The sequence below is a fragment of the Pinus tabuliformis genome, chromosome 9, assembly GCF_031772625.1.
Source record: "Pinus tabuliformis cultivar Carrire ecotype Pingquan chromosome 9, CPIR1, whole genome shotgun sequence".
NCBI lineage: Eukaryota > Viridiplantae > Streptophyta > Pinopsida > Pinales > Pinaceae > Pinus > Pinus tabuliformis.
In genome coordinates, this window is record NC_142307.1 from 711077908 (window position 1) to 711104745 (window position 26838).

Consider the following 26838-nt stretch of genomic DNA (forward strand, 5'->3'; position numbering starts at 1 on the left):
TTATGGCATAAAAGTTAAGTCCTAATGGTTGTGAAATAACTCTTATAGGCACAGATATGATTCTAAAATAATCTTGTTTTATGGTACTCCATCAATATGTTGTGGGAAAATAGATAGCGAGTCAAATGACAATAATACAATCCAAGGTTCTAGAGGAGTGAAACGCTAAGCTAGAGTAATGTTCGACTACAAAAACTGAACTCTAAAATATGAAGTAAATAACATGCAAAAGGGAGCAGATGGACCTGAAATGAGGAATGACATGCGTCCTTATACGGGATGGTTATTGTTCCTTTCAACCAGGTATCCATATTGAATTAGTCCACTACTATGGTAGCCCTCCCATGATTTGACCTAGGTGACCCAAGTAGATGGTAGATGACTAGATAGAGCAACATCAATGTGGATTGAGCAATAGAGATTGTGCATGTGGCTTGGTTGGACTTAAAGTAGTACAACATTGCTAACACACACGATTCTTTTAGCGTTAAGTGAAGAATCTCTATGGCCACACATTCTTAGAGAGCTAGAGAGATCAACTCTAGAGAAATCCAAAGTAGAGCACCTCTCGCCTGTCATACTACCTCCCAATTCTAGAGGAGTAACCAAACATCCTTTTTGAGTTTCCTTCTTTTGACCTTGGATGTTAGGAGTATCCCTTGCTCGTACAGTGCCCCACAGGATCATATAGTTGAACCCCCCAATGGTTCTAGAGGACTTTGATTGCGAGCCAGTGCCCAATGCGTCCCTCCTCACTCTTGACCATCAAACCTAGGAGACATCATTGGCTTCATTGTCAGAAGTCTCTCTCTCACTCTCCTCTTGGTCGGTTCTTGAGTTGTCCACTTTTCTGATCTTGGACAAACTCACTTAGTATTTTGTACCACCATATCTTTTTCATGGTTTTATACATGTGTTCTGATGTTGTACTTATGCAGGGTTCTTTCTTTATATTATTTTTAGCATTTTCTAGGAGATGTGCTTGCATTCCCACATTGTATTCATATTGTTTGTATTCTTCAGTCCCGTTGACCTACTTTTGTGGTCATTCATTGAACATTAGTATAATTATCTTATCTTATCTAGTCTTCAAGCATCGGTCTACATTGTATAAGAAAAAATAAAATGTCTAAAATTTGTATCTAACCTTTAGCCATCCCTTTTGCCTCTCTTTTTTTCTTTCTCATACAAAACTTTTGGACCTCTACTAGAACATGCATTTAGCGTAGGAGAATGTACACGAACATATAGGAAACACAGGCAAGCACCAAAATGATCTTTTTGGAGTGCAAGTTCACTGTGATGGATGGGGAGCAATGGTGTTATCATGAGCTCCTAAATGTTTATGTGCAAAACCTGATTGCTTGGATGTCAAGTCAAATAGTTTTTGGAAGAAATCCTCTTCAAAGTTTGTTATGGGGAGAATCTCATCATGTGGTAGGTGGAAATTCTCTATGGGATTTTTTGAATTCTCCCTAAATAGAATGGTTTTGGATCTCTATTTTCCCTAATTGTGTGGGAAATACTATGGTTAATTATGATTTCGCCTCTAAGAACTCTATCAATGAGGATCTTAAGACCTAGGAAGGGATACTCCTGGACTAAATTGAGTGCAGTGAGTGTGCCTAGTGGGTTTAGGTACCAAATTCAGTTGGCCAAAAGGGTTTTAAGACCTTATATTTGATCAAAGGTATCTTGCAAGACACCTAAATTTTTCCACATGGCCTCATTTGTCTACCATTAAGAAAATTTATGAATCAACATGATGAAGGATGTGATGCGCCCTATATAACATCATCATTAGATGAAAGTGTGCATGAGTTGAGGTGCATGCATTGCAGACTCATGCTGAGCAAGGAGATATATTGTCTTGTTTTTATAATGGGAAACTTTAAGCTATGGGTCATCCTTGATTAATGCATATCCAACTATATGATGAATTTATGAGGTATTATGTACTACAATATCATATGGATGTGTAACGTTGGCACAACAAGCCTACAATTTATAATATATTTGCAAGCACATTGATCTTGGCATATGCATGACAACTTTTAAGTAGAAGCCAATAGTGGTAAGGGGATCTTGATCACAAAAAATGTTGTTCAAGGATCTTCGTAGACTATAAAAGTTCACTTTAGCCTTTGATTTGTAATCATCTTGGTTTTCTATTTTGAAGGTTTCTTTAAGAAAATACCTGCAACCAAAGCTCTTTTTGTTGAATTTTCTACAAGATGCACAATAGAATACAGTTTTGTTGAAAAGAGGGTAGCTATGCTCGGTATTTTCATTGAAAAATTAATGGAAAAACTTCAAATTTTAATGTTTGACCAAGTCAGCATAAGAAGGACAAGTCAACCCCACATGTGAGAAAAGCCACCTCCAAAATCACATATAAATAAAGGCTCATTGGAATTCATTTGACACCATCTCATCACATCACATTCGATCTAAAATATAGAGAAGACATCAACACGTGCGAAGGAGTCAAAGGAGACTTTTATGATCTGCGTTGACTATCTTCTTTTGATTTGTTTGACTTGCGTTGACTTGGGTTTGTTTGCTTTTGTTTGGCCGAGCTCTTGACTGTTGAATGAGGTCGAAAATTGCAGAGATACATTGCCCATCTTTGACGAAAGTTTTGCTCCTGTTTCTAGCTTTTTGACTTGGGTTGACCGTAGGTTTGAGTGAGACTTTGACCGAGAATTCCAAAGGCTACTTTGACTATGGGTTTGACCTAATTGTAGCCTCCTGTTCTAAGCTACCTTAGGCCGAAATTCGGCCCTTTGTTGTAGACTGTGATTTTGACCAGTATTGACTTTTTCTCTCTTTGTTCACTGGTTTTGACTTGGATATATTGAGGTCGAATTTTAGAATCTTGTTGGAATATTTTGATCAGAATACTATTGATGAATATAATTTCTCTCTCATAAGGAAAGATTGGTTGGGTTTTGCAATGGCTATGATCCTAATTTCTAGTCTCGTCTCTTGTTTTCACTATTCATTGTGATCTCTACTGCTCTATTGATGAAAGTGAATGGTTGAAGCTTTTCATGTATAGCTGCTTAATGTTTGGAATGATAAAAGAAGATTGATTGTATGATTAGAAGTAGTTATCAATTTTGAAAAACTTCTCTAGTCCTGATTGCACTAGAAAATCAATAGTTTAGTTATCAAATTCCTCTGGCCAAAAGGGTTTTAAGACCTTATCTAATCAATAGGAAAGGATTCATCCGAGTGTATGTGATGAAAGGTATCATGCAAGACACCCAAATTGTCCCACATGGCCTTATTTGTCTACCATTAAGAAAATTTATGAATCAAATGATAAAATATGTGATGCACCCTATATAACATCATCATCAAATGAAAGCATGCACAAGTCGAGGTGCATGCATTATAGTCATGTTGAACAAGGAGAATTATTGTATTTTTCTTATAATGGGAAACTTTAAGCTATGGGTCATCCTTGATTAATGCATATCCAACTATAAGATGAATTTATGAGGTATTTTGTACTACAATATCATAGGGATGTGTAACATTGGCACCACAGGCCCACAATTTATAATATATTTGCAAGCATAGTGATCTTGCATATGCGTGATGGCTTTTGCAGAAACCAATAGTGGTAAGGGGATCTCAAATTTCAATCACAAAAAATGTTGTTCAAGGTTCTTTGTAGACTGTCAAAGTTCACTTTGGCCTTTGATTTGTCATCGTCTTGGTTTTCTATTTTGAAGGCTTCTTTAAGAAAATATCTGCAACCAAGGCTCCTTTTGTTGAAGTTTCTACAAGATGCACAATAGAATATAGTTTTTTGCTAGATAATTACTTCCTAATGATTTTCACGCAGTATTCTATGCCACTGATATCATTGAGCAATTACACTTAGGAAAACATCAACAGTAAATGCAGCGGAAATAGTTAAGATCATAGAAATACAACCATGCCCAATAGAGAACAAATTTTACCCTAGGAAATCCAACCTTGGGAGAAAACCCAACTTTTTTTTAGGAGAAAGTATTCTTCAACAAGGTTTAAAAATCACCAATTTTATCTAGAAATTTGTGTCCATAATCCAAGTCAACTTCCAATCAAACATGGTCAAACTTCTACTAGTCAACCCTGCTCAACTCTGTTAGAAATCACTTCTGAACTTTGTGGTCAAACTGGTCAAACTCTCCAGTGAAAACATAGTCAAAGTCTCGGTCAACTATGGCCTTACGGTCAACGACTTGGAGCCCTGCGGTCAACATTGTATAGTTCTATGGTCAAATCAGAGGTCAAGCAACTTCGTCAAACAAAGATAAAATTTCGGTCAACTGCTTCTTCACATGTGTGGTCAAGAGAGATAAAAAATAAATAAGATAATCTTCTAAAACTGATTTCTTTCTTGCTCAGACTTTCTCTTGCTTGATGGAGAATGAAATGTTACATCATCTACTTATACTAGTCAAATGGGGTGAAATAACCCAAGGGACACGTCCCTTCACCCTCTTGTTAATTTTCTAAGGGCTATATTTTTCTTTGTTGTAGATAATTGCATTTTAAACTTTTCATCACATTCACCCCATAACATCATAACATCATTAGCAATTATGTAGAAAGAACAATAACATCAACAATGCAGCAGAACATTAATGAAAAGTAGAAGAAAACATGCACAAAAGGGACACTAGGAGTTAGATTAGAGACCAGGGCAAAACCCCACAAGGGGGAAAACCCAACTAGATTCTTCTTATATTAGATATTCATCAATTGTTCAGCTGAGATACAAAGTACAATAATCATGAGGCATCATCATCTATTACAATAGGCCACTCAGAGTCAATCCAACAACAGACCATATCATATTATCATTGGAGCACTGACATCATTGTCATGGAATATGGAAGCATGATCAACATTATCATGGAACATGGAAGCACGGTCAACATAATCAACACTATCATGGAACCCAAACATATATCATAGCCCCTGTCACTACATACTTCAAAGAAGTTGTCATCGAGACTCTGCCATCATTGTCATATCATCATCATAGGGTTGATCCATACATCACAATTACTGCCTCCATTTTCATATGTCACTGCCATGTAGCTCATGACAGTGACATATATCGCTATTTCATTGTCATACAGATCACAAACTAGGGTCATTGTCCATATATTAATGTCATAACAAATGTCACTGACATGATTACTGTCCAACATCAAAGTCATTGTTATATATATATGTATATAAGCATCAGAGGTACTGTCGAGTCATACATTAGAGTTGCGACCATTAGGGTTATTGTTAAGACATACATTAGAGTTCTCAGTTACTGCTGTAGAGGTAACTGCCATATCATGTATGTAATTGTTGTCAAATGGGTCCTGTAGAGTATCAATACCATATAATGAAATCTCTGCCATATGTGCTCCACAGGGAGAGTGGTCCAAAAAATATGAGCTATAGAAATATGCCATGCGAACCTCTATTCGTATACTATGTGATAAAGCGATGTTATACAAATCTAATAGAAGAGCAATGCCACGGATGCAAACCATAAATTAGAGTTGTCCATAAAATATGAGCTACAGAAATATGCCATATGAACCATATACTATGCCATAGAGTGATGCTATACAAAGCTAATAGAAGAGCGATGCCACAGATGCGAACCATACAAACCACAGATACATACCAGCGAGCCACCAATATGTATGCAAATCAATATGGAAAAAGTCCCGATAAAATCCCAATAACATCGGCAACTCGTGATTTTTTTGACTGGCCGATTTTATTGGTTAAGTTTTTCACAATTTTTTCAAAACTGAAAAACTCGGGATAAAATCAGGAGTTTATCCAAAAACTTGTGAGTGAGGTGTCGGGCTATGTATAAGTTAGGAAAAGGTCGATTTTTCCACCCATTTTGCACTCTAACCTTTGCGATTTGTGCCTGTGGAGAGAGGAGGTGTTTGTCATTGCCCAAGAGGAGGAGATTTACCTAATTGTGGGTGAGACAACTTCAGAAAACCCCTAACATGGAAGCCATCTCATTGGACCATATTGACACCACTGCTGCATGGAGGGTTGAGACTGAGAGGCCTATCATGGACTTAGTCCCTGATTGGTTAGAGGTGGATCCAGACGCACTGGAGCCTGAAGAGGTAGCAGCTGTAGGGGAGGGAGAGGTAGAGGAGGAGGAGTAGGAATAGGCGGCAATGCAGGAGGAGGAGGAGGAGGAGTAGGAATAGGAGGCAAAACACGAGGAGGAGGAGGATGTGACACCATCTAGGATGGGCAACAACAGAGGATAGAGGCGACCTCCTATTTTTGCTTCTAGAGGATGACAAAGTCCATTTGTAGCCCCAGGGGTAGGGCCTTCTTCCTATAGAGGAAAAGGCAAAGCCATCCCCTATTCTCGTAAAAAGGGCAGAGGAAATCAATGATTGATTAGTTTATGACATGTAGATGACACATGATGATGAATCATGATATACATTTATTATATTTTTTGTTGATATTTTGACTCTTGAGATTGAGGACTTAGGATTCAAGACTTGATTCACTATTGATATGTGATGTAGCACTAGACTTCTTATACATCTTATATATTAGCTTTCTTTTCATATTTATGTGGCAATGCATTTATTTGATGTTGTTGATACTTTAGATGCTATTTTTTTTTAAATGAATATTTTTGTAATTTTTAAATTTTGTCGAGTTTTTGCCAATTTTTTCAAAAACCTCCCGACTTTAACGACTTTTTCAATTTCCGGACCCTTGCTGATTTATTCCCGAGGTCGATTTTTTCCACTTTGATGCCAATATCTGTGATATAGAATGCAGACAATAGTGTATCGAGCCATTGTTCATGCTAGCCATTCCAAAAGCGAATCACAATTATGAATATGACGACGTTATATATTATTAATGCCACGATGCCACTATAACTATTTACAATGTTAATGTTAGAACCATATGCGATGCCCGATGCCTGTAACAGGAATGCGATGCACTATACATACTATCGAACCATACTATGTGAAATACAAATCATAGAATGATTCATGTCACTGAAAAATATATGCCAATAAAAAGGGTAATGCCATACAAACCAATGTAATGACTAGTAGAAAGAGCGAACCAATCAGATACAAGACCACAATGTAAGCTAAAGGTGCAAAGCAAGAACAAAACAAACAAACCACTAGAAGATGTGAGTCATAAATGTAAGTGTTAAAGTCTAGTCATATAAGACAGCCACCAAAGGTATATGATGTAAGCCTCCTATACAAGCCTGTGAGCCTTAAAAAAGAGTATCCAAACCATAAAACTCATTGCGGACCTCAGATGAAATAGCGAGCTTCAGGCATACGAACCACAAAGTTTATGGATGTGGGCTTCTTTCACACCTCCTAAGCTAATACAAGGATTTACTTTATATACACTTCAATGGAGAATCAAACGTAACCCTTGCTAAGGCCGACATTTAAATTTGGAGGGAGAATTACTTGATTTTGAATTTTGGTCAAGGGGGTATTTAAATATATTTCACTTTGTTAATTGCTTGCCCACATATGATTTGCCATATTAATAATAATAACAAGAAGAGTGCCCCAAACATATTAATAATATTTTCTATTGAACAATTTGAATTCTCTTTTGAGGCTTTTGATGGGACAAATGGGTTCCTATGGGAAATTGTCCCATAGCATTTCAACACCTCTTGGGATGACTTGACTTTTTTTGGTTGACTTGTCATTCAAAAATCAAATTTTTGATTTAATTTTTCCTAATTCTTCTAGGTCGACTTAGGCATGCGGGAATACCTCTCGATGCTACAAAAAATCAACACTCCCTCTTAGCGAGGTAGGTATTCTCCTTGGATACAAATATATTTCTCCTTAGCTGAAATGTCTCCTTCACAAGAAAAGTTCATGAGCTTGCTATGTTGATGGAGTGCATTTTCACATGCACATCTATAGATCACTCCATCCTGGAGTAAGCAACGTGACTCCTCATATGCATGTTTATAGATCACTGTATCCTTGGAGTAGGTAATGTGAGTATCCTGGGCCATTTACCCTTGGCCAAATCAGCATGGCTTCTCAGGTAAATTTATCAATCTCCTCTGGTCAAATCAACATGACCTAACCAATGTCCTTCATGGCTTCTTAGGAGAGGATCTGCCTGTTGAGAAATCAATGCATGTAGATATTAGGGTTTGATTCCTCTTTTCTTGATAATTACTTGTGATGTGTGTTGGCTTCTTTTACTTCTTTATTATGTTATCTTTCATCAAGCAATTACCAAATCAAAAGTGCATGAAGATCACAAGAACAAGGAACACAAGATATAGGCACTCAGCAAGGGAAAAACCCCTATCAAGGGGAAAACCCAGTCAAACTCTTCCACTAGTAGATTCAAATGAGACAATCCAAGACCCTTTTGACCTAGACAAAGACCTCCAATCACCAAGTCAACCCTTCCTTCAAGTAGATGAACTTTGCCAAAGTCTCCAAGTGCCAACTTCAATCCACAATTTCGGCCTCCTAACTGTAGAATTTCAGACCTGCAGCTACTTCAAAAATTTTGGCCCCTGCAACTTGCCCATAAATCGTAGAAAACTTCACACGTGTGAGAGAGAGATGCCCAAGAACTTCAATTTGATCTTCCTCAGCTTCTATCTTCCTTCACCTTGACTTTGCTCTCCTTTTCTTGCTTTTGAATTGCATATCAAACTTGTGAGTGAGATGATGCCAAATAAATCGAGCTCCCCTTCTATTTGTACTTCTTTTGTTGGGTCGAATAGCCCTAACATGGGCCAACTTCATCAGGATAGGGCCGAGTTGGTGAGGAGGTGACAAATGCCATTTTTGACTCAAAAATAATTTTCTTTACATGATACAAAGGCCCAAGAAGGGTCTAATAAATGTGACAATGACTCTTATGAATCAAGACATAACCTAGAAGCCTTCAATGGAGGCTATGACCTAGAAAATAAATAAAGGAGCATGAAACCTATGCTTCGAAATAATTTTTCTTTTACAATAAAATTTTCTTTTTACATCATGACTCAAATAAAATTATGAAGAGTGAAACTAGTTACATTCTTCAACACTGCGCTTGGACCATTCACCCCTGACCAAATTAGCATGGCCCTGCCAAAGTCCTTCATGGCTTCTCATGTGAATTACATCAATCTCCTCCGGTCAAATTAGCATGACCCAACCAAGGTCCTTCATGGTTTCTTAGGAGAAGATCTGTCGAATCCTGCGATTTCCTTGGGCCATTCACCCCTAGTGAAATCAGCATGACCCAACCAAAGTCCTTCATGGCTACTCAGGGAAATGTATCCATCTCTCCTGGTCAAATTAGCATGACCCAGCCAAATCAACATGGCTTCTCAAGAGATGGTCTGCTCGATCCTGCAAAGACATCAACGCTCCCTCTCAATGAGACATTCTGCATCACGTCAAGCTTGTCTCTGAAGTATACAAACTTCTCTCTAGATAGAGGCTGGGTGAGAATGTTTGTAATTTGCTCATCTGTGAATATGTACTATAGCTTCATTCCTCCCTTCTGCACGTCTCAGATGAAGTGACTTGATCAAATAGTCCTGTTGTCGCACAAAGCGTCTAGGCACTGCGACAACGTTCAGAGTAAGGGCTGTCACTCTAATCCTTACTCACTTCGTTTAGACTTTCTCCTAGACAAGTTAAGGGGGGTAGTCCCTAAGGTGAATGAATGAGAATAGCCTGTGGAACACAAGCTCTACGAGACTTAAAGATGGACAACTTGATGAATGTAAATGAGCCCTGATTAATTGAGATGAATAGATTAAACACTAATACAACCAAGACACAACCACAAAATAGAAATGATTATAGACCAGTGCCTTTATATTCAATTAACCATAAACTAAATGAGAACAAGTTACCCAGAGAAATTTTTAATGTGGGAAAGGTGACGATCATGAACGATTAAATGTAAACGCCCAAAACTGCAATATATTCTAGCAATTAAATCCCATGAAGAATTATGAAAATTAAATGCTAAGCAATGATTCTAGATTAAAAATGATTTTCTTCAATAACCTAGATCTAGAATTAATTATCTTTCTCCTATAGCCAATATAATTTTCAAAACATTAATCGCACTTGCCAATAGAGAAATCAATACCACAAAAATCAAAATTTTACACTTAACACCAATGACACCAAGGAACTTAAAATTTGAATGTTAATTATCTGTTAGGCAATCAATTTAATGTGCTAAGCTTATGAAGCAAAGTTTAATGTGGCAAAATGAAGAAATTAAAATTTTAATGTGACGAAACTTGAAAATAAAACAAATCAAAAGGGTTAATAAATTGAATTTGTAATGGGCCATAGGCCACATTAATTTTTATTTTTATTTTTTTTATTTAATGTGAAATCCTCATTTAATTTATTTTTCTAGCAATTCTAAAGTCACCAAACAATTTTTTAATGTTTTTTTTTTTAGATTTTTTTAAAGTTTTTAGATTTTTTTAATGTTTAAAGATTTTTTAATTAAAAAAAAAACAAAATAAAAAATAAAAGAATAAATGAAATTAAAAAAAATCAAAGTCATGAAAAAAAAAGAAACAAAATAAAAAATAAAAAAGGAAATGAGAACAACCAAATAAAAAGAATTTCGAACTTTTAATAAAATTAAAACTTAACCCTAATCAAAACACAAACAAATAATAAATAAATGTAAAGTCGAACGTTTGTTTTGCTGTGTGCAGGTTTGGAGAAGCTTGACATCGGCAAGGAGGTCGACGGACGAGAGGGAACAAAACAACGGAGAGGAATGCGATTGCAGGAAGGGATAAGATGCATGCAGGGGTATGGCAACGACGGAGGAGAGGAGGACGCAATAGAGAAAAGTGTGCAATGTTAAGGAGGAGAGGAGGACGCAACAGAGAAAATGCGAGCTGCGGAGAAGGATGAGGCAGCGGATAGGGAAGCCACAACAACGGTGCTAGGATGCGGAGCTGCAGTCTCACGCAGAGGAGAGAATCTGCGCGCAGGAGCAGAGATGGGACTGTGAGATGCCAAAGGGATGCGCGAAAGAATTTAGACGGACTGAGAGAGATGGAAGTGAGGGTTAGAACGCTGGCAAACGCTGGCAACAATGTATAAGTGGAGGAAAACACAACAACAAGGAGGGCGAGGAGCAGATGCAACAAAGAAATCCGAAATTTTCCAGAAACCCCAAAACGCAGACAACACAAAAAAAATTCGAAATTTTTTGGAGGCTCAATACGACAGTAGACAGGAGAAAAATGGTAGCCAAAAACTTAATAAAATTTCCCATAAAATCTTATTGACATGCTTCTGCTTCAGATTTATCTGTTAAAACCTTATGAAAATTTCCAGATTTAAAATTTTTAAACCCTTCGACTGCAATTTTTTTTTGAATAATGTCCCTGCAAAATTATGTTGATAAACTCCCAGAGATCTAGATCTTACCCTCCAGGGCCTAGATCTGGACTCTGCACAAATTTTCTTCTCAGATCTGTAGCTGCACGACAACAAGAAAACACCCAAACGATATATACAATAATAAAAACTAAAACCCCCAAAAAAACCCAAGTCAGAAAACCAATATTTTTTTACAGATCTATGCACAAGAATGGTAGATCTATCATATCTGAGCAGTATGAGTCCAACTCCGCTCCTAGATCTAATAATCTAAGGCTCTCGACAGCTAGATCTATCAATTTCCCACACAAAAATTAATTTTTAAAATTTTAAGGTGTTAACTCGAAACCCTTCGTGCATCACCAAAAAAAATCTTATGATAAGCCCGGGATTAATTTTATTGGGCTCCTCAGAAAACACGGATCGGGAGTTTGTTGGTCCAGCTGAAAACTTCCCGTAATGCCCAAGGATCTAAAATCAAGATTTCCCTGCAAAACTCAAAACAACCATTAAAAATAGAGCGAGAAAATAATAATAAAACTTAGAAAAATAGAGATACCTGCTATTACGTTCAAAATTTAGATTATTATTCGAACTCCAGCAACTGAGCAAGATACCTGTACTCAAATCATTCTTTAGAAGCTATCATCAATGGCTTAGAAAAAATTATGTATGAAAAGTTAAAACAACACATTTTACAATATTCCAATGAAAAGTAACACCAACAAAACTTAATCCCAAAGTCTTTCTTTATTATCTAGAAAAAGATTACACAAGATCTTCTTGCTAAGCACACGACTCAAGGGTCGGATGAATAGACTGACAAATGACTTCCTATTTAAAGATAAATCCTCCAATGACTAGTTCGAGTGATCTTCGTCACAACAATCTCGACCGTTGATGAAGATTAAAATTTCTTTTAATCTCATCCGTCGAAATATTTAAATATTTGGGGAAATTAGAAAATTTTCATTAAATGCATTTTAATTAAACTCAAAAAATAAAATTTTTGAGTTAATTTCCCTAAAAAAATTGACTTTGAATTAACCCCCAGGGATCAAAGGTTTAAAATTTGGTAAAATAATTAATTTACCTTAGTCTCGAGATCTTTTAAAATTTAATTTTTAAAGACCGACGAATTTTGCCTTTTGGAGAATTTAAATTTACCCAGGACCTAGAATTAATTAAATTTCTGGCTTAGGATCTTAATTAATTTTTGGTTAGAAAATTTAATTAATTAACCTATAAGGGGATAAATTATTTTCCCAACCCTTAAGACACTTTGCATCATGATTTTCATATTTTTAAATTTTTACATCATAAGGGGGAAAACCCATTTGTAATAGACCGTCATAGACTACCCATTTCTGCGACACAAACATAATCCAGCGGACCAAGCAATTTGTAATAAAATAACCTAACCAAATAGTTAGGATTATTCTCAAATTACTTTTACATAAACTCGATCTTGAACACTAGGATTTGCCTAAGATTCTGGCGACAAAATCCATTCCAACTTTGGGGTAAGACTGAAGGAAATCTCTGGCGACCATCCTAGAATGGATTGGTGAGACAAAAAACCTCCCAGGATGGAGATCGTCACTACAAAAGTAGGTTTACATAGTCGTTATATACATGACACGGATTTGCTGAGATTATTTACATTAGACACATGTAGAAAGGGTTTACATAACATCTTGGAAGTCAAGATGATGATGATAGCTAGACGGCACAGACACATCGATCAAGTGCTATCCCTTTTGTGAAAAAAGGGGGTGTACTACTATGGGTCGTTGACACGTAGTGGTCAACAAGTCCTATAAGAAGCTTATGATGCTACACTACTTCATGACTTGCAACACTGGCTGCAATATACTCCGCTTCTGCTATACTGAGTGCGACAGAAGTCTGCTTCCTGCTAAACCAGGATATCATAGTTGATCCCAAGTTGAAGCAACACCTTGAGGTATTGTTTCTATCTTTTGCCCTCCTGGTCCAATCTGAATCAGCATATCCTTGCAGCCTTACTTCACCACCTGAGACATATCTCAAACCATATCCAATTGTACCACGTAGGTACCTCAACACATCCTTTGTTGCAACCCAATGTGTCTGTCTCGGCTCAACCATACATTGGCTCAGGGTGTTCACTGCAAAGCAAATATTCGACCTAACGTTAACTAGGTACATCAAGGGTCCTATCAACTACTTGTACAACATGGGATCGACCAAATCTGAATCTGAAGTAGGATCTGAATTTGAAGTAGAAGTAGCCATGGACTTGTAGTTCATCATACCAAATTTCCTCAAAATCTGGACAGTGTACTTCCCCTGTTCGAGGAAGATCTCATTTGGTCTCTGCCACACCTCCAGTCCCAAGAAATAATGCATCAAGCCAAGATCCTTCATCTCAAACTTTCGAGGCCAACTCCCTTTGACACTGAAGCAGATCCATTTGTGGTAATCCAAGTTGCTCCCTTTGTCACGTAAGAAAGTCCTTCTGCCACTGCTACTCCCTTTGTCACATAAGAAAGTCCTTCTGCCACTGCTACTCCCTTTGTCACTGAAGCATACTCTTTTGTCTAACATGGTCCCTTCATAGAAGGCATATAGCTCCTAGAGACCTCCCATCTCTATGCATATGAAAATCTCAACTCATGACATCCTCTTGGAAGGTTGCTCCTTCCATTCTACCTAACTGTTTTCTCCCTCGAAATTGGAAGCTCTTCTATTCATCTAGCATGGTTTTGGATGTCCTAACAATCTGTACAATTTCCTTCTTGAACACTGACTATCTGACAAATGGACTAAAAAATCTCCTTGTAGTCCACGCCCCCTTCTGCAAGAACTTCTTGTCACAACCTTGCCTTGTACTTCTCAATGCTACCATCTACTGCATGAATCATAGCATTGGTAGTCTCCACAATGTACCTATTCTTCCTTTCTGCAAACTCCATTCATGGAAGAAAAATCATAACCAAGGTAACATACAAAGACAAGAGGCTGACCAAAACAACAACAATAATAATAATAATAAGAATCAAGGTAGAAAAAAATTGATTGAAAATACTTATCTCTTAATTAAGGAAGAAATTGTTGAAGGTTGTCAACTCCCTTTTTGACAAATCTATGACTTCTTCTAAGGTGGATGCTCATCGTCATCATCATCAACATCCACTGTTGATGCATGTTGCTTTTTCTTCCTTTCTTCTCAGGACACTGAGAGGTAGTGTCCAAAATCATGACAAATGAAGCACTTGACCTTTGACATATCCTTCTTCTTCTTCTCCTTGGGCACCAATGCCTGGGCTGGTTGTCCTAATAATCTGTATAGTCCTTCCTCTCGAATACCAATCACTCCTACTGAGTCTATGCTTGAGCCCTTAGGCCATACAAGAACCTGACCATCTACAAATGCAACTTTGTAGCCTTTATTCTCCAACTCTGAAATAGAGAGTAGGTTCTTCTTCAAACCTGGTATAAACAATACATCGCTTGTGTATAAAATCTTTGGACTCTAGTTGAACTGAAGTTGTCCCAACTCCTTTCGCAACATACTTGGCATTGTCTCCAAGTTCCACTTCCCATGTTGAATCCTTAGTTAGATAGGTGAAAGAATTTTGAAAACCTATCATGTGCCTAGAAGCACCATTTGTCCACCAACTAGATATCACTGCTATTGGTAATAGTGCCTGAAAGAGTGGAAACAAAGACTTTCTCCTCAGCTCCCTCTGGCTCTGGAATAGCTTCCTTCTAAAGATTGGTAACATTCTTTAAACTGCTTTCCATTCTGAGACTTGGCATCATTTGGCAAGAGATCAAAATTCCAGTCAACCTACTGAACAATTGTCTCTTAGGCTGACTTTAATGGTTGTTTTTTCAACAAAGCTTTGATACCGTATTGAATTTTCTACAAGATGCACAATCAAATACAATTTTCTGCCAGATAATTACTTCCTAATGATTTTCAGACAGTGTTCTATGCCATTGATATCATTGAGCAATTACCCTTCAGAAAACATCAACAGTAAATGCAGCGGAAATAGCAAAGATCATAGAAAGACAGCCAGGCACAATAGAAACAACAAATTTTACCCTAGGAAACCCAACCTTGGGAGAAAACCCAACAACTTTTCTTTAGGAGAAATTATTCTTCAGCAAGGTTTACAAATCACCAATTTTGTCTAGAAATCTGTGCCAATAATCCAAGTCAATTTCCAATCAAACCTGGTCATACTTCTACTAGTCAACCTTGGTCAACTCTGTTAGAAATTACTTCTAAACTCTCTGGTCAAACTAGGCAAACTCTGTGGTCAAGATGCAGTCAAAGTCTTAGTCAATAGCGGCTCTGCGGTCAACAGCCTACAACCCTATGGTCAATGCCCTACGGCCTTGCGGTCAACGCTGTACAATTTCACAGTCAAATCAGAGGTCAAGCAACTCGGTCAACTTCTTCTTGACATGTGCTATTAGAATATATCTCTATATCTCTATTTTAGTAATGCTCAGTCTTTTAGATGTTTCTATTCTTATTCTTTTAGCAGTTTCTTAGATGAAACTGTTTGTTCGATATTCTACATAGAAACCTGATGTTTCTATTCTTGTAAATATCTTTGTATTATCATTGAGCTGTTTGCTCCATGTGTATTATTCATTCAACATTCTTTTATGGTATCAGAGCAAGGTTAAGAGATTTTTTCTTGAACAGTATTTCTCTTTGCATCGAAATCTCTTGAGTCCTTTCTAAGGTCGAGCCCTCTGTAAGCCAGGCAGCCTTCACTGAGTCTTAGCCTCGGCTTTGCTCGCTGTGATAAAAGCTTACAGTCGTCCATCTCGATACAGAAATGGATTCTTCTCTTGCATGATCAGTTTATTAAAGAAATAACTTTGTGGCGGTGAATATCTTCGTGGGAGCGGGATTTTTTTTTTACTGGCCAGTTTTGCTGGGAATCGTGGATTCGGCTATCTTCTTCTTCACCTGGCAGCTACTCGACCACATCAAGGAATTTCTCAGCATTCATGATCCAGGTGTTTTCTCTCAAAACTCACTTGTGTTTTTTGAAAGACAGAATCGTGGTTTGAAAATTATATCTGCGGGCAAATTCATGATTATTAGCTTCAAGACTGTCAAACCAGTGGATACGCATTTTTTTTTTTTTAAAAACTCGTGGATATTCTTTCTGAAAGCCCGAGGATCTATATTTGAAGTCTGTGGATTCTCATTTGAAATCTGAGAAGATATATATTGGAGTGGATATATATTTCTGAAACCCCGTGGTTATTTAAATTTCCGAATCCCGTGAGTATATTTTTTGCAGTCGAAAGATGTGGGTGTATTTTTTAAAAAATAAATCTGATGCTCTTAGTACCTTTCAGAAGTTTAAAACTTTAGTTGAAAAAGAATCTGGTTGTAATATCATGACCCTTAGGACCGACAATGGGGGGGAATTTTGTTCCTCAGCTTTTGCCAACTTCTGTGATATTCATGGCATCAAACGTCAATTCACCACACCTTACACTCCCCAGCAGAACAGTGTTGTCGAGCGTCGCAATCGCACGGTTGTTGAAATGGCTCGTTCCATGTTACAACACCGGAATGTTCCAAACAAATTCTGGGCTGAAGCAGTATTTACTGCTGTTTACCTTCTTAACCGATCCCCTACTCAAGCTGTTAAAGGGAAGACTCCTGAAGAAGTGTGGTCTGGTCGTAAGCCTAAAATCAGTCATCTCAAAGTTTTTGGCTCAGTTGCATATGTTTGGATTCCATCTGCTAAGCGATCTAAGTTGGATTCCAAAAGTCAGAAACTCATGATGACAGGATACAGTGATCATCACAAGGCTTATAGGCTGATAGATATAGCCACTGGTCGACTTAGCTTCAGTCGAGATGTAGTATTTGATGAAGACAGAGGATTCTTTCAGTCTTCTTCTTCTGAGCAGCGTTCTGAGGATCCGCCTCACAGTGTTCTTCTTCCAGTCAGTTCATCTGATGGGAGGGATGATGTAGCATCAAGATTTGATACTACTCTATCTGAGCTTCCTCCAGAAGCTAATCCCCCTCTTGCTATCCCTATTGCTCCTGAGCCTGCTTCTCTTCCTCCTGATATTGGTCCCTCTAATCCTGATATTGGTTCTTCTTCTCTTCGACCAAAATGGTGGGCTAAAACCATAGGTGATCTCCGGGATGATGAGCTCCTTGAAGGTAGAACTTCTAGGCATAAGAACAGACAACAGTCTTCAGTCAATTTTGCTCTTATGGCTAACCTTCACAGTACTTTTGAGCCTCAAACATATTCAGAAGCTAAGGGTATATCTGAGTGGGAACAGGCTATGGAAGCAGAATTTCAGAGTCTTCAGAAGAATCACACATGGGCTCTTTCTGATCTTCCCGCAGACAAAAAACCCATAGGCTGCAAATGGGTGTATAAAGTTAAATACAAAGCTGATGGAACCTTAGACAAGTATAAAGCTCGGCTTGTGGCTCGAGGATTTTCACAGCAGGAAGGCATCGACTATGAGGAGACTTTTGCTCCTACAGCCAAGATGAGTACTATCAGGCTTGTGCTTGCCCTAGCAGCTCAGTTCAATTGGAAAGTTCATCAGATGGATGTAAAAAGTGCGTTCCTAAATGGTGATCTCCAAGAAGAAGTCTACATGACGCAGCCTCCAGGATTCAAGGTTGCTGGTCAAGAACAGAAAGTGTGTCGGTTAGTTAAAGCCATTTATGGATTGAAACAAGCTCCTCGGGCTTGGTACATAAAAATTGATCAGTATCTGACAAATCAAGGTTTTCAGAGGAGTCCATCTGATGCAAACCTGTATATCAAGCATACTGATGATGATATCTTGTTTGTAGTTGTCTATGTGGATGATCTTATCATTACTGGCAGCTCTGCACATTTGATCCATGGGATCAAACAAGATCTATGCAGAACTTTTGAGATGACAGACTTAGGACTTCTTCATTACTGTCTGGGGGTTGAAGTATGGCAGACTGAAAATCAGATCTTTCTTTCTCAGTCCAAGTATGCCAAAAATCTTGTGGAAAGGTTCAGAATGCAGGATTGCAAACCGGCCACGACTCCTATGGAACCAGGGCTCAAACTTTCAGCACAGTCATCCTCTCCTCTTGTGGATGAAACTTTATTCAGGCAATTAGTGGGCAGTCTCATCTATCTTACTGCTACCAGACCTGACATCAGTTTTGCAGTAAGCTACATTTCTCGCTTTATGTCAGCTCCTAAAGCTGATCATTGGATAGCAGCAAAGCGGGTGCTACGATATGTGCGTGGTACTTCTGATTACGGCCTCTTATATACTCACAGCTCCACTTCTACTCTCAGTGGCTACACTGACTCTGACTGTGCCGGTTCGGTTGATGACCGTAAATCTACAGCTGGGTATGTGTTTAGTCTAGGATCTGGAGCTGTTACTTGGACTAGTAAGAAGCAACAGGTTGTGGCTCTCTCCTCAACAGAAGCAGAGTATCGGGGAGCAGTTAAGGCAGCCTGTGAGGCAGTTTGGCTTCGTCGTATGCTTGCAGATATGCATGTTTTTCAGACAGGGCCTACTTCTTTGTTTTGTGATAATCAGGGAGTGCTCAAACTTGCCAAGAATCCTGTCTTTCATGAACGAACAAAGCATGTGGAAACTCACTGCCACTACATTCGACAGTTGGTTGAAGATGGCTCAGTTCAGTTGCACTATGTTCCCACCACAGAGCAGCCCGCCGATATCTTTACCAAGCCTCTTGGTCCTGATAAATTTGTAAAATTTCGCGGGTCTATTGGTGTTGTAAATAGATTGAGCATTAAGGGAGGGTATTAGAATATATCTCTATATCTCTATTTTAGTAATGCTCAGTCTTTTAGATGTTTCTATTCTTATTCTTTTAGCAGTTTCTTAGATGAAACTGTTTGTTCGATATTCTACATAGAAACCTGATGTTTCTATTCTTGTAAATATCTTTGTATTATCATTGAGCTGTTTGCTCCATGTGTATTATTCATTCAACATTCTTTTATGTGCAGTCAAGAGAGAGAAAAAATAGATAAGATGATCTTCCAAAATTGATTTTCTTTTTGCTCAGACTTGCTCTTTCTTGGTGGAGAAAATGAAATGTCACATCATCTATATATACTAGTCAAATGGGGTGAAATAATCCAAGGGACACATCCCTTCACCCTTCTAGGCAGACTTGACTTTTCTGGGCTGACTTGTCATTCAAAAATCAATTTTTTAATCTAATTTTTCCTAATTGTTCTAGGCTGACTTGGGCACGCAGCAATACATCCCGATCCTACAAAAAATCAATGCAGTTTTGACAAATGTATCTTTTTTTTTTTTTTCCCAAAGAAATAAATCAGCCTCCCTCTGAGCCTGAGGGCTAGAGTGAGATTGCTGGTACCAGGCCAGCCCACAACTATACTCACTTAAGAGTTCACAAGGAATGAAGCCAATACAACAATATTTATAGGCACAAAGCCATTACAATTTACAACAATGCTCATCATGTCACTAGCAGGTATTTGAACATGGGTGGGGAAGATAACAACCATTCCGCCCAACTGCCCGAGATAACCCCAATTACATTGACAAATGTATCTATTTGTATTAATCTCTGTTTCTCTACAATTGCAACATTCAGTTGGATCTTTTTTAAATCTGTGATTATTATGTTCTCCTATATTTTCTCTGTTTCTCATTATATAATTGTTTGTTGCATGGTGTGCTGGTTACATCCTATCTGGATATCATATTCTGAACCGTGAGCCATAATAATCAGTATGCATCTTACAATTCTTTGTTCAAACTGTGAGTAATGAAACCATTTCACCCTTTTTATTTCCTTTGTACCTTCAAAATCAATTTAAGGTATTATGAAAGAATGCATTGAATTCTTGATGTTATCGATCCTCCTTGTGTCTGTGCACAATACTGAATTCCACTCCACTGATTAAACTGTTATTAACATCAATTCCTTTGGTTTCTGAAAATAAAACAATAGACAATGCATTACTTTAATTTGGGATTTCTACTGGCAGGAGCCTTAAGTGGAAATTTTCAATTGTCTCTTGCAGTCCACTATAAATGTGTTTCTAAATATTTTTTCCGTCCACTCAATTTCTCTATTGTGCTGTGGGACGAATATTTGAACTCATTATGCTGCAGGACTTGTCAATAAGGTTTTCAGTCTTTATCTCCGTATGTACTTCATTTGATGTTAATTCTTGCAAATTATAGCAATACCAGTCTATGTTTCAATTCTATGAAAATGAAAGAATATTATATTTTATGCTTCTTTCTAATTTCTCAGTTCTCTTAATATACATGCGATTTACTTCAACTTTCTCTTTAATTTTGTAACTTCCTGACCTGCAAATGCTTATCTGCACTTACAGTTGTAGAAATGCCTCCAAGACCAACATTCTATCCCTTCATATTTTCTAATATAGCTAAATGTATGATATTAATGAAGAATCTCCACCTATTTTTTTCAATATTTTTGATAGTTTTCTGCCTGTGCAATGGATATATTTTCTCATTAGACCCTTCTTGCATACTCGAAAATAGATTTCACTAAAATATCTGGTCAGTTATCATAGTAAAGGTTGTAGAAAAAACAATATTTCTGAAAAGCAGTTCCTAAGGCTTTCATCCCAATATAATGTCATGCTTATTCAAATAACAAAACAAGAAAGCCTCATGATTTAAAGATTTATGGATATCTACAGGATGCCGAGTAACGTACCAAATAACAGTACCAGTGAAATGTATTCTATTGAAAATATTGAGAAATCAAAAAATGGTTGGAAGATTATCACGAGTGTTCCAATCTTTTAATTGTTGGTGGTATCATATAGAAGTTCCTAACTTCTTGTCAAGGGCACAAGCCACAAATAACTAACAAAATTTGTAATGGTGACATCCGGAAATTTCATGTGCTAAGTAGCTGGCCAAAAGTTGGATCGGTACAAGACAAAATCCTTAGACAGTTTATGATTCCCTGGTTCTTGAAAAGAAAAGGCTAGGTTCTGCTCAAATTTTTTCTTTATTAAAAACAATCGAAACATCAGAAGATTATTTTAAACATTGCTGTTAATAGTACATAACCTGTGCGCTATGTTTCAGCCACAAAAGGTGATGGTCAGTTGTTGATGCTTCAGTGATCCTAGACAAACACCACAGCTCCAATCTACATTGTATAATGTAAATTTATCAAGTCGTTCCTCATAAAAAGGAATGGAGTCCGTGGTTCTAATTTTAATTCATTGTCGTATTCTAGGCCTCACAACATCAAAAATTCGTTGTAGATATTCTTAAAAAGTATGTTTGTGGTTAATTCCTTTTGTTTTGCATTCAGGCAGATGAGAACAAGGATGGCCAATTGACTCTAGAAGAAATGTTACACAATCCATATGCTTTCTACAACACTGCATATGGTGACGATGAGGAGGATGATTACTACATGCATGATGAATTCCGGTGATATTGCATAGGTAAAATTCCAAATTCCAAATGCAATTCCCAATGCTCAATTTTCATCTGTTTGCATGCCACTAAAAGCAAAAACTACAATCAACCAATTCCTAGAATATTCTGACATTTTTTCTTCAGAGATGCATTCTTACTTTTTCTTTTCTCTTGTAGATTTCTCGAGGATGGTTCTATATACATTTCAAATTCTTCTTCAGTAGCATCTGTATGACTAACTTATTGGACATGAAGTAAATTATAATTACTTGAGGCCATAATTGTCCACAAGTCAATGGAGGCACTTGTGAGGCACTTTTTTCTTATTTGGCTAATTTTTATGCTTCTGTGGTGGCCAGAGAAGCACATAATTAATTTGAGTAGTACAGGGGCTCTTATTCCAGCTTCTCATGAATAGCAGACATTCCTTTTGAAATGCAGTAGATTCAGCATACATAGATATTTGCGGTATATCATATTATTTATTATAAACTCGTGGATCCAGGAATAGAAATCCAAAGCCACTCCCACCAGTGGAAAATGTAAGTTAGGTTGAAAAGCTCCCGTTTTCAATATATTCCAAGCAAAATTTGATGCTTTGGAAATGGAACATATTGTTTGGGATTCTCAGAAATAATTCAATTTCAGCTTCAGCATTAATATATTGTCCATTTGGCTTGAAGATTGGGCGTATTGTATGCATTTTTAATGCTAATAATAATTGACACCACATTGTTATGTTTCCTTAAACCGAGAAGAGTAATTGACACCACTTTGTTATGTTTCCTTAAACCGAGAAGGAGTGGAATGTGAGATACACAAAAAAATCATGTTAAGATAAAACTCATCTATCTATATAGCCGCTCTCATATCATCTTTGCTTATTATTAGATTTTCTTGTACATATGTCCAGAACTTGTACATAGGTCCAGAACTTAGAGCTGATGTAATCAGATAAGCCACACTATAGGTTACGCAATGGTTATAAAGTATATCCACACTATAGGTTACGCAATGGTTATAAAGTATAAACATTATATACGATGTCCATTTTGTACATATGTAAGACCCAGAAATGTAGTAAAGGTAATATCTTTTAGACGGAATGGGACATAATCTACAGCTTCATAGATAACCTCAAGGTTACATGGAGTGGTAATATATATAATATATATTTTGCATTTATATTATAAAAAATGTCTAGAATGCTAATTTAGTTGTGCAATAAATGAAAACCTGCATATTTGTACACCAATGAAGATAGAAATGGTATTCATAGTATATTATGATTAATCATTCAAGCATCAACCATTGATTAATCATTCAAGCATCAACCATCTGAAATCTATATTTTATCAATTAAAAGAAACCATACAAATTTTTAAGCCATATAATAGAAAGTAGACTATTGACTTATGGAATGAAATAGGTTATCTAGCAACTGTCAACAATAACATGAAGAAATAGTTATGTTTATAAAGTAGGACATGTACACACCAAGATATGAACACTGAAAGTCCTAAACAATAAATTTAGCTAGTTGCTAAACACCTCTCTACAGAAGAAGTTTTCACCAATTGTGAAAGCAACCCATGTTGCCAAATGTCATAGTTATGGGGTAGCACTGCTATGCATGCCCCACCACTCCTTGTCAAGCAATGCTCCACCATTGCTTATATCGGGATCCTTATCATTAGTATCATCCTTCATTATTTTCTTATCATTAGTATCATCCTTCATTATTTTCCTCTTGTCCAGCCTTTGCCTCTATCTCGATCCTCTAGGGACATCCATAGACACCACCCAATTTTGATGAAAGTGCCTAATCCAAGACTTAACATATGGTAGAACAGCCTTAACATGTTTGATCAATGATTTTGGTTTGAACGAAGGGTACATTTTTGCTAAGGCCATGACAAAGAAATTCAACAATCAACACTGGGTTATATATAGGGTTTGGTGCTTTTGATTAAATGCCAATCACATATGCTCGTATGCGATAGAATCCAATGAAATGTGGAAATCCCTTCGATCTTGAAAAATGATAATTCTATTGAATTTTGAATGGGATATGAAATTTTGTTTTCTCATATGAAGTTCAATGGGTTGGAACGACTCTCAAACATCGTGAAATAATTAATGGTAATGTTAAAAATTTAAGCAAAGGATAATATCCTTTTACTTTAAAAATTTAGCATTACCATTACGTAGCATCCAAGGAATGCCTAGAGAGGGTCCAAGGAGCATTCAAGGAGTGCCTTGGGAGGGTGTTGCTTGGCTTTGGGAGTGCCATGCTCCCAAAATGGTAGGGGGCATGCGCAAAAGGTTCTTTTATTTTGGGAGCACACTCCTAAGGGCGCTCTTGCTCAGAGCGCTCCAGGTTTGGGAGCAAGGGGGGGCTGGGATGGTTCTTTATTGCAACACTGGATAACCTAATGAAAATACAAGATGCTCTTTTGTAACTTGCAATACTATAGTTATACTCAATTGTTATTTCTTTATTTTTTTCCAAGGAAAACCTTGCAAGATCCCCCTTCTCCCCTGGGACATTTAGTGGAGGGTGGGTCAACTTCTAGACACAATAGTGATTTGTAACCTCGAGGAACACAATCTGTTTTGAACTTGTGATCTATGCCCTCACCATTGTTAACATGCCTTGGGCAAATGGTTCAATTAATTGAGATGACCCTTGGGGCTAAGAAAAACCAAGTTATTACTTGTGTCCCACACCTCTAATATATCATTCACATAGTTGAAATGGTTAATAACTTTAGTTATAACTTTTGATAACATTTTTCTTTGGTTAATTTGTTGTAACTACTCACATTTTGCCCTTGGTAGTCATCATGAAAGTCTTTTTGCTAAAATGTATACACAACAAAGTTGTTGAATTCAGCATAAGGATAAAATCGGCAAGGGTTTGGAAAATGAAAAAATAGGTAAAAATCAGCAAACATTGGCAAAATTAAAAGAATAGAAAAAATCAAAAGAAGTGAGTTAAGGCATTTTTTTTTGGATTTGCTCGCAATTTTTTTGTGGATTTTACGATTTTATCGTGATTTAAAGTTTTATCCCTATTTTTCAGGGCTTAAAAACTCGCAAAATTTTCGGTAAAAAAAATCAACACGATGAAAAAATCGTGATTTTCTAATTTTATCATGATGTTTGCAACACTGATGCACAAAACCTAATACTTTTTAGATCCATTCCATGACGTCTTTATGAATGCAAGAAATCAACCAAGTACAGTTTATTTGTCAAAAATCAAACTACTCCAATTAGTGCCTTGGGAACAATTGCATCTAGAATGGACAGGGCGCCTATAAGGATGGTCTCATTATGAATGTACAAAACAATAGTGGATCCTCCTCTAAAGGTAGGATTCCCACCAAAATTGTTCAGAATAACTTTATTGTTGCAGGGAATGATGAAGATTCTGTATGTTATGATCTTTCAGATGTATATGATGCAAAGCCTTTCCATGAAAATATATTTAAATAGGTAGTGATGTTTCTCCTTTGGGGTTGGGTTCCTAGCTATAGTGATAACCAAACTTGGTAAAGAAATCACGGGAACTAAAGGATTATGAAGTTGATTTTGTGCACACTCTAGGGATAGGTTACCTATGATTCAACTTGAAACTCTAAATAAGTAGCTAGATCAATATTTATGATTAGGAACTAGAGTATTGAAGAATTCCTAATACCCAGTCTTCGAATCTAGATTTTGATCCTCAAAATATGTTTAAACCAGTGTTGCACTTATCGCGATAATATCACCAAAACAAACCTCGCAATAACTTCGATAGTCACTATCACAATAATTTTCCCTTTTGAAATTATCACAATAATTAAGGTAATTATCATGATAATTTCAAAATTATCACCCTGTCTTTGTTAATTTCAACTTATAACCAAATTTTTTCTTTTAACCCTAATTTATAAAAAGTGAAGTAGGGGATTAAGCTGTGAAGATATTGTGACTATTTCCATTAAGAAAATTAGGGGAAGTGTAATGTTTTCATTTCCCATGATTCATCTCATGTGATAAATACCCTAATAGTTAATGGTAATATTAAATTCTTAAAGTAAAATGACGAAAATGAAATATACTTAATTTTTTAACATTAGCATTAATTGTTTCAAGATGTTTGAGAGTGGTTTCAACTTCCCTGGATTTCATATGGAGAAAGTAGAATTTTAGTTCCCATTCAAAATTCAATGTACTTAAAAGTTTCCAGGATCAAGATTGGCAGGATTACAACATTTCTATTAGATTTGTGATGTATGAGGGTATGGCACTGATATTTAATCAAGTTCTCCAAGGCCTTGTTGATTTTTCTACAATAAACATAACCAATTTTTTCATATGATAATTACTTTTCATAATTTCCAATCAAGTTATCTTATGTTGCATATATCATTAAGCAATTACAAAAAAAAAAATTTCAACAATAATGCAACAAAAACAATAGAAATAAATAAGATCATAAAGAGACAACCATGCACAATAGAGACAACAAATTTTCCCTGGGAAACCCAAACTTGGGAGAAAACCCAACAACTCTTCTTTTAGGAGAAATTCTTCTTCAACAAGGTTTACAATAAAATGTCTAGAAATTTGTGCCAAAAACCAAGTCCAAACTTTAGCCATTTCATCCTTTTTTCTGCTCCCACGAGTGTCTTCTATATGAGAGAGATGATGAGTGAGTGTGACAAATGAATTGTCACATCATGTGTATATATATAAGTCGAATGGGTGCATTTACCCCAAGGGACACACCCTTTCATGGTGGAGTCGACTTGTTCCTTTTGAGCCTACATGAAACCCAAAAAATAAAATTTATTTTATTTTAATTTTCATAATTTTTCTAGGCCGACTTAGGAGGCCTCTTGGCATGTGGGAATACCTCTCAATGCTA

General features: G+C 36.8%; 1 protein-coding gene across 1 annotated transcript in view; it reads left to right on the forward strand.

Annotated features, from left to right (window-relative positions):
• LOC149150676 (uncharacterized) overlaps positions 1 to 22441 on the forward strand; it is a 137231-nt gene extending 114790 nt beyond the window's left edge. Inside the window, exons 6-7 of the mRNA XM_089442901.1 lie at positions 21808 to 21943; positions 22095 to 22441. Coding sequence (XP_089299027.1) covers positions 21808 to 21933 — 126 coding nt within the window. The 3' untranslated portion in view covers positions 21934 to 21943; positions 22095 to 22441. The remainder of the gene's footprint in view (positions 1 to 21807; positions 21944 to 22094) is intronic.
• Positions 22442 to 26838: the final 4397 nt, after the last annotated feature.